Consider the following 15,587-nt stretch of genomic DNA (forward strand, 5'->3'; position numbering starts at 1 on the left):
ATCAAGCGGGTTTTGTCCTGGACGGTGTCAAGCTTCTTCAAGTGTTGTGGGAGCTGCACTCATCCAGACAAGTGGGGAGTTTTCCATCACATTCCTGACTTGTGCCTTGTAAATGGTGGACAGGCTTTGGGGAGTCAGGAGGCGAGTTATTCGTCGCAGAATTCCTAGCCTCTGACCTGTTTTTGTAGCCACAGTATTTATGTGGCTAGTCCAGTTCAGTTTCTGGTCAATGGTAACCCCCAGGATGTTGATAGTGGGGAATTCAGTGATGGTAATGCCATTGAATGTCAAGGGGCAACGGTTGGATTCTCTCTTGTTGGAGATGGTAATTGTCTGAATGTCATTTGCCACTTGTTAGCCCAAGTCTGGATATTGTCCAGATCTTGCTGCATTTGGACATGGACTGCTTCAGTATCTGAAGAGTCGCAAATGGTGCTGAACATTGTGCAATGTGCAATCAGCAACAAGCATCCCCATTTATGACCTTCTGATGGAAGGAAGGCCATTGATGAAGCAGCTGAAGATGGTTGGGCCCAGGACACTATTCTGAGGAACTCCTGCAGTGAAGTCCTAGAGCTCAGATGACTAACCTCCAACAACCATCTTCCTTTGTGCTAGGTATGACTCCAACCAGCTGAGAGTGTTCTCCCCCTAATTCCCATTGACTTGTTTTGCTAGGGCTCTTTGATGCCACACTTGGTCAAATGCAGCCTTGATGTCAAGGGCAGTCACTCTCACTTCACCTCAGGAGTTCAGCTCTTTTGTCCATGTTTGAACCAAGGCTGTAATGAGGTCAGAAGCTGAATGACCCTGGCAGAGCCCAAACTGGGCGTCAGTAAGCAGGTTATTGCTAAGCAAGTGCCGCTTGATAGTACTGTTGATGACCCCTTCCATCACTTTACTGATGATGGAGAGTAGACTGATGGGGTGGTTATTGGCCGGGTTGGATTTATCCTGCTTTTTGTGTACAGAACATACCTGGGCAATTTTCCACATAGCCGGGTAGATGCCAGTGTTGTAACTGCACAGGAACAGCTTGGCTAGGGGCACAGCAAGTTCTGGAGCACAAATCTTCAGTACAATTGCTGGAATATAGTCAGGGCCCATAGAATTTGCACTATCCAGTGCCTTCAGCCGTTTCTTGTTATCACATGGAGTGAATCGAATTGGCTGAAGACTGGCACCTGTGATGCTGGGGACCTCCGGAGGAGGCCGAGATGGATCATCCACTTGAAACTTCTGGCTGAAGGTTATAGCAAATGCTTCAGCCTTATTTTTTGCACTGATGTGCTGGGCTCCTCCATCATTGAGGATGGGGTTATTTGTGGAGCCTCCTCCTCCAGCGACTTGGTTAATAGTCCACTACCACTCACGACTGGATGTGGCAGGACTGCAGGGCTTAGATCTGATCTGTTGGTTGTGGGATCGCTTAGCTCTGTCTATTGCTTGCTGCTTATGTTGTTTGGCATGCAAGTAGTCCTGTGTTGGAGCTTCACCAGGTCGAGTCCTCATTTTTAGGTGTGCCAGGTGCTGTTCCTGTCATGCCCTCCTGCACTCTTCATTGAACTAGGGTTGATCCCATAGCTTGATGGAAATGTTAGAATGGGGGATATACCAGGCCATGATCTTACAGATTATGTTCAAGTACAATTATGCTGCTGCTGATGGCCCTCAGAGCCTCATGGATGCCCAGTCTTAAATTGCTAGATCTGTTTGCAATCTATTCCATTTAGCACGGTGGTAGTGCCACACAACACGATGGAGGGTATCGTCAATGCGAAGGTGGGACTTCGTCTCCACAACGACTGTGCAATGGTCACTCCTACCGATACTGTCATGGACAGATGCATCTGCGGCAGGCAGGTTGGTGAGGATGAGGTCAAGTATGTTTTCCCCTCTTGTTGGTTCCCTCACCACCTGCCGCAGACCCAGTCTAGCAGTTATGTCATTTAGGATTTGGCCAGTAGTGGTGCTACTGAGTCATTCTTGGTGATGGACATTGAAGACCCCACCCAGAGTACATTCTGTTGCCTTGCCACCCTCAGTGCTTCCTCCAAGAGGAGCACTGATTCATCAGCTGAGAGGGGGGGGGGTGGGTACGTGGCAATCAGCAGGAGGTTTCCTTCCCCATGTTTGACCTGATGCCATGAGACTTCATGAGGTCTGGAGTGAATGTTGAGGACTCCCAAAGCAACTCCTTTCCCACTGTATACTACTTTGCGCCACCTCTTCTGGGTCTGTCCTGCCGGTAAAACAGGACATACCCAGGGATGGTGATGTCTTGGACATTTCCTGCTCCTTCAGGTACCATGCTCTAAGAGGCCATTAGTGATCATGAACGTTCATTGGGTTAGTCCATGATAATGCATGGTGAAGTACTGCAGTGGTTTGCCATTGCCTCCTGCAGTGTGGCTGACCAGGAAACTCTCTCTCTCTTTTCCACCTGCCATCAGGCATATTGGAAGGATTTACATGCTGATAATCAACCTAGTTGGCCATGTTATGGAAGAACCTTCCTTGGCCAGAACTTCTGGTCCAGAGGCAGGGACACTACCCATTACAACACAAGAGAACCATACAACAAGAATTCCAAAAGGGAAGATCATATTTGACCAACTTTATTGAATGCTTTGAAGTAGCACCAGAAAGAGTAGATAAGTATAATGCACTAGATGCAATGTATTTGGATTCCAACAAGCCTTTGCTTAAGATACTGCATAGTAGACTCATTATTAAGGTCAGAATATGTGGAGCCAGGGGTACAAGCATAGAATTAATATCAACAAAAAGCTAAAAGCTACTGCGGATGCTGGAAATCCAACTAACTATTCTTCCACCTTAAACCAATTTATATTTCTCCCTTCTTCTAACTATGCTTCAGTTCTGCTGAAGGGCCATGAAGGCTCGAAACGTTAACTGATTTCTTCTCCGCCGATGCTGCCAGACCTGCTGAGTTTTTCCAGGTAATTCTGTTTTTGTTTTGAATTAATATCAAGTTGGTTACATAACAAAAAACAGACAGTAAAGGGTTTAAAAGGTAGATACTTGGATTGGCAAATGACGGGAAGTGATGATCCACAAGGACTGGGTGTGGGACCATTGCTGTTCACCATTTACAAAAGCCATTTGGACTCAAATGAATTGAAAGCACAATATCAAAATTTGTGAATGACAGCAAATTGAGGGCTTGGTTAATATTAAAGAAGACTGCACAAAAATAAACAGGAAGACATTAGTAAATTTCTAGAAAGATCATGAATGAACTTCTATACAGATCAGAGTGACGAAATGCATTTTGGTAGGAAGGCCACATATGCCTAGGAAAATAAGTGTTTAAATGGCGCAGAGGAACATGACGATTGAGAGTGGCGGTGAATAAAGATACAAAGGTCACAAAAAATAACATTGCAGGTTAATGAAGCCATAAAAAAGCAAATAAAGTGCAGTTATGAAAGATATAGAAGCAGTAAAGAAGGTGCAAAACTAATTTATTAGACTGATACCAGAACGGAGAGGTTAGACCTATCAGGCAAGATTAAACAGGCTGGGGTTCTTTTCTCTAGAAAAAAGAAGGCTGGGTGGTGGCCTTCAAAATTATGGAAGGGTTTGATGGGTTAGACAGATGTTTCTACTTACAGGTAAGACCCAGAATGAAGAGCCATAAATATAACATAGTTATTACTAAATCCAATAGGGAAGTCAGGAGTAGCTGCTTTATCCAGACATTTGTTAGAACATGGAACTAATTACCATTGGAAGCAGTCGAAGCAAATTGCATAGATGCATTTAAGGGAAAGCTAAATAAGCAGTCTCAAGAGCAATTAGGGGCGGGCAATAAATGCCAGCCTAGCCAGCGATGCCCACGTCCTATGAATGAATTTTAAAAATCAGGGAGAAAATAAGAGAAGCTTTAATTATTTAATTAGAAGGTTAAGATGAAGCTCGTGTGGAGCATAAACACTGGTATAGACCTGTTGGTTTGAATGGCCCATTTCTGTAAGTGTCCTGAAAACTGTAAATACTTTGTAACTTCAAATCATTGCTCATTTCTCCCAGCAGGCAGTTAACAAGAATGGTAAATTCCAAGGCAAAGGGCCACATACTTGGGGTCAGCAAATAAGGTTACAGAATTGATGCTTGGAGGGATAAAATATTACACTCCTTGCAAATAAAACACCTAGTATACACAAAGCACTTGGCGGAAGGTTTAGTCAGCCTTGTAACAGATAAATTTGCTGCTTTCCAGACTGATGGTGCTATTTTGAGTTATACGCAATTGGGTTTCAAAGTCCATTCTAGAATGGAACGTTCTGTTGGAGAATGTGTAACGCACCTTTGTTAACTGATAACTCTGATTAGTAACATTTTGAAATTTCATTTCTCATTCTCTGACTCACTCAGGGTGAAGTGTACGCTTCTGTTGAAGAACCAGCCTCCTCTGGATATTTAACTGTTTAGTCATCATGCAGATGGGTAGTCTCGAGGACTCTCGAGTTTTGAAGAGGTGCACATTTTCTGGATACATGGAATCATGTGGGTAAGTGCAATCAGAGGGTAAATTCAATCAGAGTAATTATATAAATTACAATAAATCAGGTTAGTTGATTTATGGATTGAAAATGAATGCTAAAATAAGCAGGTTGATGGTAGTCAGAAAGAAAGAAAATCTCCCAAAGTTGACTTTCAAGTGAACAATATGGAAATAGAATAAAATGGTTTACTAGGGGAACATGAGAATCTTAGGATAAGTGGTAGGCCATTCAGCCTCTCAAGTTTCACCATTCAATCAGGTCATTGTTGATGTGAACCATGACTACATTTAGCTACATTTGCACCATATCCCTTGATAACCTTATGAAGTCAAAATCTGTCTTGAAAGTTTTAACTGAATGTCATGTCAATAAGACATGAAAAGAAATCAAAAAACTGTTTATATCAAAACTTTATTCTTTTTTGCAATTTTAAAATGGACTTTTGCTGAACCACAAGATGACTGTTACAGGTCACATGACTTAAGATTGGCCATCTGTTCTGGAAGCTTACAACAGAGATTACAAGAACAAAAGAGTTCCATTCTCATCCTTGTGGAATCTCACACCCCATTGTAAGGCCACATAATAATCACAAGATTAACAGAAAAACTGACTACCCCCACCCCACCGGGACAATAACAAAGACAGAGATGTTGAAACTCATTACACCTAAAGAGGTGTTAACAACCACCATTTCGCTCTTAAGGGAAACAATGCATTTTGGCCAGAAGCCCAGAAATCACTTGTGAGGCTGCAATTAACTCATTAATGGGCTACATCACATGACCCCCATGCTCCTAGCCTGTTGGACCATTTTGTTACATTACTAGCCTCACAGCTCAATCTGCTGATTTATCACCAACAATAAAGAATTCCAGCAGATCTCCCGACTGTCCAAGCAGCCAGCCACCATTCTCAACTCCTCGAAGCCGGTTTGATTTTAAAGATCTCTGATCATCGCCTGCTAAGCACAGGGATCCCATCATGCTGCCTCATCATTCGTTTCAAGGATTTTTGGGTTGTTGTCTCCAACCAGGAACTCATCTGGAATGAACGCTGCCATGAAGGAAACACCCTCTGGACTTGGACTTTCTGGACTCTGGAAATCATGTGAACCAATATTCATTTCTGTGGTTCTTTTACTGTTGTTATGCATAGCTGTAAAATTTCCCTCTGTTTGTGTGCATGCACACACGTGTTCATCTCCTCCCCCCACCCCAGGGTTTGAATGTGAAATAAATTAACCTTCTTCTGAGTTCATGCGTGTTACCTATAAAATTGGACCACACAAAACTGAGGGCTTGGGGAAACACGCCATAGCCAACTTTAAAAATAATTCAAAAACACCTCCGCTTACAGACAGACAGTGAGAAGATAAAGAAGTTCAGTTTGCTCTCTCCTCTCCTTAACATTGCCCCAGTCTACAACCCCTTTGGGGGAAAAGAGTTCCAAATTTCTACTACATGCAAGTGTAGAAAAAGTGTACTCGAATTTCATTCCAGAACGGCCTAGCTCCAATTTTAAGATCATATCCCTTGTTCTTGATTCCCCATCAGAGGAAATACTTAGTGCCTCTCTACCCTGTCACATCCTTTTAACATTTTAAATATCAGAAATATTTTTAATTAGATATTTTGAATTTTAAATCAGATTATTCATCAAGCTAAGTTTATAGGAAGACATGGAAGGAGAACATTTGGCCCAGTATGTTTATGCTGGCTCTTTTGAAAGAATGATCCAATTCATCCCACTATCCCGCTCTTTCCCCATTGCCCTACCATTTTCTCCCCTTCCAGTATTTAACCAATACCCTTTTGGAAGTTACTATTGAATCTGCTTCTACCACCCTTTCAGGTAGTGCATTTCAGGTTATCATAATGCGCATTAAAAAATGTCACTTTTGGTTCTTTTACCAATTACCTTAAATCTGTATCCTCTGGTTACTTACCCTTCTGTTACTGGATACACTTTCTCCTTATTTACTCTATCAAAACCTTTGATTTTGGATACCTCTATCAAATCTCCACTTAACCTTCTCTGCACTCAGGAGAACAATCCCAGCTTCTCCAGTCTTGCCACTTAACTGAAGTCCCATATTCTCGGTGCAATTCTAGTAAATGCCCTCTGCACCCTCTCCAAGGCTTTGATTTTCTTCCATGGGCAGAATCTTGCCCTTGTTGCGTGGGCTCGACGGGGGCGGTCGGGGGCGGTCGACCGCTGCCCGCAATTGGGGCCGGAAGGTGCTTTCACGCTGGCAGGCCAATTAAGGCCTGTCCAGTGTGAAACGCAAGCAGCAATGCTCAGCACTGCTTATGCAGGCAGGGTGAGGAGGGCAAGTGGGGCGAGCGCGAACTTTGCACATGCGAGTGAGTGCACGCTTCAGAATCTCCCTGAGGCACAGAGCTGCCTCAGGGAGATGAGTTTTAAAAAATAATTTAAAAGAAATTAAAAATGTTACAAAATATGTCCCCTCATGTGACTCTGTCACATGAGCAGGGACATGTTATTAAGTTTTAAAAGTTTTATTTTATTTGCTTTAGAAAACCTCATCCCGCCCGTGGATGAGATTTCCTAAAAAGTGCAAAGACCACTTGGCCTGTTCACCTGCAGCGAAAGCTTTCATTCTATTATCTTTTTAATGGCCTTAACAGGCCTTTAAATTGCCGGCGGGTGCACTGCCGACTCCAGCGCGCGCCCGCTGAACAAGATATCACACAACTGCTTGTTGACGTCGGGACGCTCGCCTGACATCAATACACATCATTTTATGCTCAAGTGGGTCGGGTGCGTGCCCACCCGAGCTAAAAATTTTGCCACGTGTCCAGAATTAGACACATTACTCCAGCTGTGGCCTAACCAGTATCTTATGCAGATTTTGTATAACTTCCTTGCTTCTGTACTCTATACCTCTATTTATAAAGCCAAGGATTTTTTTAAAAAAAACCTTTCCAACTTGTCCTGCCAATCCCAGGTGTCTCTAATCCTGCAGTCCCTTTAAAATTGTGCCATTTACTTTAAACTGCATCTTGTTCTTACCAAAATGGATCACTTCACACTTCTCCACTTTAAATTGGATCCACCATCATCCATTTCTCCAATCTATATCCTCTCTAAGTCCTTTATTATTGTTATAAATATCTAGTTCACGGTTCATAGTAATAGTTTATAGGTATTTTTTAGCTCTGGAATGACTATGTAGAATGTAGAAAATGGGATAAATGCAACTAAAGCAGCCTGAAGACTATTGCACTGAAAAGGTTGGGGCCATGTTGACTTAAGGAGTCAACAGTTAGAAAGGTAAGATCATAAAACAGCAGGTGGGCTTACTAGGCTGGAGAATTAGAGATGGGGGTGTCTACACCACTTGCAAAGAAATGCAGCCCTGAGTTTTGGGAGTTAGAGCTAGTGAGCCCTGGAAGGCTACGTCATCACGGAGATGGATAGAGCTTAAGAAAGTTCTTGGGTTTCAATTTATCTGTGTTTTTACTGGGGGAGTGAGTAGGGAAAAGACCATACTGAAAGGTGCTGCTGTTAGCAGGGTCTAGGCAGCAAAAGTGTTCCCGTGAGCTGGCTTTATGTAGCTGGGGCTCAGGAGACGTCCCAGCAGCCGTTTGATAGCTCTGTGCAGTTAGGGTTCAGGAGAAGTCTTGGGGAGCCAAGAAGGTGGCAGAAGGTCATTGGTTCTGTGCTCGAAAGGGTTAGGGCTCAGAAGGGCCCTCACAGCCATTTATAGCTTGGTTTGGCTAGGGAGATTAGAGCTAGGTGAAATCCAGGGCAGTGCCAGCCCAGTGAAGCTAGCCAGTTCCAAGAGTTGAAATTGCACCAGTAAGTAGAGGCTGGGATGCAGACTCAGAAATCCAGGGGAAGGAAGTCTCTGGAGATGAGATTGAAACCCTGCAAAGTGTGCAGTCGAGTCCAAGTTGGAGTGCCTTGAGGCAATTCAGAGGCTTGATCTTCAAAAGTGAAAAGTTTGGAGGCTCTCGTGAGGGAGACAGAGTTTCAATGGGATTGGTTGACTTAGTGTTTCCTGACATCTGGGTGGGTTGCTAAGAAATCTGTGCAATCTGTCTTGGTTGCATTTGTTATTTATTGTGCAGCATGGTGTGTTTGACCAGTTTGCCTGTTACTTTACATGTACCTCATATTAACCCTGAATATTAGAGGAGAGATAGATACTATAAATTGTTTTATCTTTTTGATTTTGTATAGTAAAGTTTACTTTGTTTGTTCAAAACCTGGAGAATCTTGTGGCATTATTCACTGAGCAAGTGTCTTGAATCTCAAACTTTGTCTACTTTAAACAAAATGTTATTGGTACCTAACCGGATCTTACCAAAAACTTGGGGGCCTGGTCTAGGATCATAACAATATCTTTATCACTGTTTGCAGCATTTTCTAATTTTGTGTCATCTGTAAATTTTCAGATGATGCCCTGTTCACTCAATTCGGGTGATTAATATTTATCAAAAACAGCAGTGATCTTAATAATGACCCCCTAACAATGACACTCTACGCTTCCCTCCAATCTGAAAAACCACCATTCACCACTGTCTGTTTGTCCATTAACCAGTTTCATATCTACTGCCACTGCCCATTTTATCAATTTTATTAGCAAATCTGGAACCTTGTAAAATCCCTTGTGAAAGTTTATATACATAAATCAACCGCATTACCCTCATCAACCCTCTCCGCTACTTCATCAACAAACTCAACCAAGTTAGTCAAACAATTTATCTTTAACAAATTCAAGCTGATTTTCATTTATTAACTCATCTTTTACAAAAGTCAATTAATTCTGTCCAGGATTATTGTCTCCAAATGTTTCCCTATCACCATTAGGCTGGCTAACCTCAAGTTGCCAGGTTTATCCTTCTCCCCTATTTTGAACAGGGATGTCACATTTGTAATCCTCAAGTCCTCATATCCAAAGGGTATTAAAAGATATTGACCAGACCTTTGCAATTCCAACCTCTGCTTCCTTCAGTAACTCAGGACAAATCCCATCCAGACTGGCTGATTTTTCTACTTGAAGGACAGCCACCCAAGTACCTCCTCTTTATCCAATCTAATATTGTTTTGCCTGCTCCCTCCTTGTACATTGGCAGCATCCTCGTCCCTGGTGAGACAGCCATTCCCTTTGCCTCCACAAAATCTCCTTTTTGGTCCCTAGTCAGCCCCAATTTTCCTTTGGATACCCTTTTGCTACATGCTCATGTTTGTAAAAGACCTTTTTGTTAGTCACTAATCTATTCTCATACCCTTTGTCTCACTTCTTCCCTTTTTCAGATATCTTCTGTGCTTGCTTCTCTATTTATAGCGAACCTTAAATTATCAGAAATCCCCTTTTCTGTTTCATTTTTTGACCCCTGTATCTTTAGCCAAGGAGGACGTTCTGGCTTTGGAAGCTCTTCCTCCCTGCACCCCCCACCCCCTGCCCCCCCCCACGCCTAACAGTGTCTGCTCTGTACCCTAACCGTCTTCTCCATGAAGGTCTCCCATCATTACTGTTACAATTACTATTTCACCAGCCAATTTTCAATTCCAATCCATCTATGCCAGGTCCCTTTCAGCTCACTGAAGTTAGATCTCCTCCAATTCAGTTTTTTTATGCTTGATCGTACCTCTTTTCCATAACTATTCTAAACCTAATGATATTATGATCACGATTCCTCAAATGCTCTCCCAATGAAACATGCCCCATTTGCTCCATTTCATCCCCCAAACACCACTTCTTTCCTTGCTTAAAACCTGCTACATCTCTTGACTTTTTCCAGTTCTGATGGAAGGCCATTAACTTGAAATGTTAACTCTTTTTCTCCACTGATGCTTCCAGAATGAGTAATTCCAGCCTTTTCCATTCTTATTTCTTCTTCCTTCCTCGTTGGGCTGGAAACACACAAGTCAATAAATTTGTCTTGTACAGATTTCAGGAATTCCTCCCCCTCTTTGTCCTTTAAACTGTTACTATCCCAGGCTGTATTAAAAGAATTGAAGTTTCCCATTAGCACTACTTTGTAGTTCTTGCATCTTTCTGTAATTTGCTCCTTTTTCTTCCTGCCACTATTTAGTGGCCTATAGTAAGCACCTAGTAGCATAATAGCTCCTCTACTAGAGTCACAGAGTAATTTACAGCATAGAAGGCGGCCATTCAGCCCATCGAATCTATGCCAGCGCCCCATGGAGCAATCCATTCAGTCCCATTGTTTCTCAATTCTAAACAAAGCCTCTGTCTTTGGCTCCCCCTCAGAAACATAGGAAATAGGAGCAGAAGTAGGCCATTCAGCCCATCGAGCCTGCTCCACCATTCAAACACATGGCTGATCATCTACCTCTTATGCCATTTTCCCCATATCCCTTGATGTCATTAGTCTCCAGAAATCTATTGATTTGTCTCAAACATGCTCAATGGTTGAGCTACCACACCCCTCTGGGATAGAGAATTCCAAAGAGTCACCACTCCCTGGCTGAAGAAACCCCTCTTCATCTCAGCTTTAAATGCCCTGTCCCTTATTCTGAGACTATGTCCCCTGGTTCTAGACTCACCAGCCAGGGGAAACATCCTATCCACATCTACCCAGTCACTCTCTTAAGAATTTTGTTAAGTTTCAATGAGGTCACCTCTCATTCTTTGAAACTCTAGAGAATACTAGCCCATGCAGTTTCCTCAATCTCTCCTCAAAACAATCCCACCATCCCAGGGATTAGTATGGTGAACGTCCGTTGCACTCCCTCTATGGCAAATATATCCTTCCTTAGTGCTATAATAGCTTCTTTGATCAATAGTGTCACCCTCTTCCAGCCTTTACCTTTCCCCCCTGTCTTTCCCTGGTAGCCAGGAATATTAAGTTCCCAATCCTCCCCTTCTTTGAATCAGGTCTCTGTTATTGCCACTTTTTAATAGTCCCACATGGCGTTTTATGACTGCAGCTCACCAGCCTTATTTATCACGATCCATGAATTTATGTACATGCGCCTAGAACCCATCTTAGACATCTCATTAGCTTTTTTGATTGCTTCTTGCGCCTGTCCACTAACTTTTAATTATTTGCGTACTTAGCCTCCCAAAGAATTGCTCACCCACAGTTATTAGATTCTCACCATTTAGAAAATAATCCAATTTTATTGAACTCCATTTTCCATAGTTTTGCCTATTCACTTAATCCATCTCTATCTGCACTATGTGTTGTCCCTCCTAAATTGTCATCTACAAATTTGAATATACCACTCTATATGGCTTTATCAAAGTCAGTGATAAATACGATGAAAGGATAAGATGCCAGAATAGATATCTGGGAAACACCACTTGCTACCAGAATACGTGCCCATCATTTCCACCCTCTGACTATGAAAATGTTTCTTTAAAGGAATTTATTTGAAGCATTTCTTAACGCAACAGATTTCATTTAACATTTCACTTACCTTCTTTCACACACTTATTTTAATCCCACAAATATAAAACACAAATACTTAAATACACCACAAAATCATTTCTGCTCAAAAACATTACTTGACCAAAAAAATTACTTTCACAATGAATTTACTTTCATTTGTTTTACTTTAAACTAGAATCAAGCCAAGTAATTAGATTTACAATTTTACTGTACAATTTCTACTAATCATTCTCCAAATCCTCAGTGTCACTCTCAAAATCCTCAGGATCAAAACTTACATCTACATCCATTTCTTCAATGTTTGTTAATATTCTAAATACTTCATCATCAGTGTCACTCCCTGCATTTTCAATGTTTCTTGAAACATTAAATATTTCATGATAGACCACATTAGAAGTTCTTCCTTCTTGAGCCAAATTAGAAATTTCTTGGTGATTCTAAACTCATCTATTATGACATTTTTTAAAGTGTTTTGATTGTGTTGTTCTTCCCATAAGAGTATTCAACGGGTCAGATGGCTCACTCAAGGGTGGAAATTGTACTTTAACTATGTGCATAACACATTGAAGGTGGCTCCTTTTTCCTCTTTATTGCACCACAGTATTCACATACCTCTGACCTGCTTCCAATATCATACTCCACGTCTGACTCATAATTTTGATGAGTATTATATATGAAAGCTACCTTACAGAGTCTTGCTCTCTTACTTGCAGCACTGGTGGTTCTTGCATTCTGTCACTCTCCCTTGCTTCTTGTTCAAGCCTCTTCATGTTCCCTTTCTCTAATTGCTGCCTGTTACTTTCTTGCAACTCTTTGCTTTCGCCTTTTCATCTCCCCTGGCTCTGTGTGCCACCTGTCACTTTCCCTTACCAAATAGTGACATGTAGTGTCTCAGAACCAAACTCAACATGAAATAAATAAAATGATAAAAAAAAATGAAACACAAAAGAAAGTTGGGGATTTATGATGTAAATGTCGCATTCTTTCTTGAAATGTATGGTTAAGGTTAGTTAAAGCTTGTCTGAGTTATGTTGTCAGTGGGGACAACGTGTTGGCAGGGCCATGGGATCCCCTGCTAGGAGATCAGAGATCAGAGCTCCCCCACCCCCTCAACCACTGGTAGGAACGGTTAGATGTCAACTCCCCTGTGACGTGTCCTTTGATCCAAGGTATCATCCCATCAAGTTTGGTTGAGATTGGCCCAAGGATCTTGGAGGAGTTTGCCAACAAATAAACAGACAGACATTCCGCTTTTATATTTTCCTTTTATCATTGTATTTTAACCTTTCCTGTACTATGAAAACAGATAGAAAGTACTCACTTAATAAATCTTCCATTACTTTGTTTGCTACATCTGTCTTTAATGGACTCAATCTCCCTTATCCATTGCTAAATCATTTGGTATTCTTGCCTCTGATTCAAAAATTGTTGGTTCAAATGCTCACTGTGAGACTTGAACACATTGTCTAAGTTTGCAATTCAGTGCAGTACTGAAGGAATGTTGTAGTGTTGCCTGTTGAGAAGGTAAAAAATTGAGGCTCTTGGGGAGTTGTAAAAGATTCCTTGGCACTTTTTGAAAATATTCAGAGAGTTCTTCTTGTACCAACACTTATCCCTCAACCAACACCAGAAAGGCAGATTAATCATAGAATGGCCTACTCCTGTGCTGTAACCATTCAGCCCGTAGAACCTTTGCTGGCTCTCTGTAAGCTCAATTTAGGTAGTCCCACTCTCTTGTCCTTTCCCTGTAGCCCTGCAAATCTTAACTGCACTGCTGTAGATAAACACAAAAGTCATTTTGCACAACGATATCTTAATTACACCTCAAAAGTAATTCATTGGATGAGAGGCAGTTTGATACACCACGGGGCCATGAAAGATGTAGATGTATGCAGGTTTGACCTTTCTATTGTGGTTTAAGGTGTGTTATATAATGTCTGAACCGCAGTGTCAGGAAAACTGTATCAAGGTATCATGGTTCATGAGCATGTTGGAAATATGGATATGAATGCAATGCTTCCTGCCCAGTTTCTACTCATGATTATTAAGAAATTATTTACACCCAAGCAGAAAGTAAACCTTCAGTGACATGAAGGCCTCACCTACTCTATCTTAGCCATATACTCCAGCCAGTATAACCCAGTGTGCACTATCCACTTCCCTGATACCAGGTTGTTGCTTTCTCCTGCACATATCACTGATATACTGGATAATTTTCTTTTAAGCCATTACTTCTCTGCTCTCTGAAACTCCCTCACAGGATCCCCACCACCTTGCCATTTTCCTTTATGTCTTCAAAACTCCTCATGACCAGCGAGTCTGGGATACCTACTGCCACCTGACACAGAGTACACAGGATCTGTCAGTAGAAAGGGTCTCATAACAGTTTTAGAAGTTCCCCCACCCCCAATGATCTGCACGTGCAAAATCTTTCTCCCTGAGTTTCTGCTCCAAGGCACAGTTTGGCTTCAGTATTGGGCAGACTTGTCTATGTCCAGGCTGTTGGAGGATGGCCAGGTTTCAAACAGTAGAGTGTTCATTGTTGTATTGATCCCCTCGAGTGATGTACTTTATGCTTGCTTACAGGTCAAATTGCACAGTTACAGCTGTGTATACACATACTAGCAGAATGTAGCCTTTCACCGTATCCCAGTGAGCGATAATTTGGAGCTCTCTCCTTTAACCCTTTAGTTTATCCACAATGCATGGTCTAAAGCACCTTCTTTTCTTAATTATTAAATTAATAGTATGTATCCAAAATAAGTAAGTCACAGTTTCTGAAGCGGGCCATCTGCACCGTGCTGTTTAATACTGAACTCCTGTTGTTGTGCGAGTGAACTCACTGATGCTTTTCAATATGCAAATTGCCAGGCAGCCGGAACAAAAATGCAAACTCAGAATATGTTAAACAAACGATTAACTGTAGGTGTCAACAGTTAAGCAAACATTTCGATATATATATACACACACACATATTATACACACACATATTACAGGAAAAGCAAGATATAAAATGAGTGAACTTACCAATTCCACTATCATCAATATTCCAATGGAGGATTTCAGGAAATGGACATCCACTCCGATTGGGGAGAACCTGGGACTAACGTGAGTCCTCGTACTGGTCTGAGTGTTTACTTTATCTGGGAACTCTGCCATAGTGAGACAGGAGTTCAGTAGCTTCAAACTTCCGAAAGCAAACGTCGTGGATGCTTCAAATTAGAGTCAACGAAATGCTGCTGAACTTCATCTTCTCCCTCTAGTCCGGACACAATAACAGCCCATGTCTCTACCGGGAACCTGTTTGATGACTGCTCGCTATTGAGGGCGTTAACCAGAGTTAAAAACTGACACACATCTGACACCGCTTGGTTGCTGAACAAAATTCATCTCACCCCTTGTCAATTGTTTCCTGTCCTCTGCCGTCCAATCATTGCTTTCTAGAAACTTTCTATATAAATAACCTCAATGGTATTTGATCAGATTTTATGCCTTAACTCAATGTCTATCCTGCATTTCAGGCTTGCGATATGTGCATTATTTGAGCCATTAAGCTTCTCACACCGGCACTATTTCCCTCCTTTTTATTTTGCCCATCTTTCTGAGGTCACTGAAAAGCCTGACCAGGGGATATTGCAAACCAATGTTACTCAGGTCTTGATCC

The 15,587-nt window shown here is 41.8% G+C and overlaps 1 protein-coding gene across 1 annotated transcript in view; it reads right to left on the reverse strand.

Annotated features, from left to right (window-relative positions):
- Positions 1-15,305, reverse strand: part of pllp (plasmolipin) — a 37,172-nt gene extending 21,867 nt beyond the window's left edge. The window contains exon 1 of the mRNA XM_078544146.1: positions 14,951-15,305. Within this exon, the coding sequence (XP_078400272.1) occupies positions 14,951-15,082 (132 nt within the window). The 5' untranslated portion in view covers positions 15,083-15,305. The remainder of the gene's footprint in view (positions 1-14,950) is intronic.
- Positions 15,306-15,587: the final 282 nt, after the last annotated feature.

The sequence above is a fragment of the Cetorhinus maximus genome, chromosome 6 (assembly GCF_964194155.1).
Source record: "Cetorhinus maximus chromosome 6, sCetMax3.hap1.1, whole genome shotgun sequence".
NCBI lineage: Eukaryota > Metazoa > Chordata > Chondrichthyes > Lamniformes > Cetorhinidae > Cetorhinus > Cetorhinus maximus.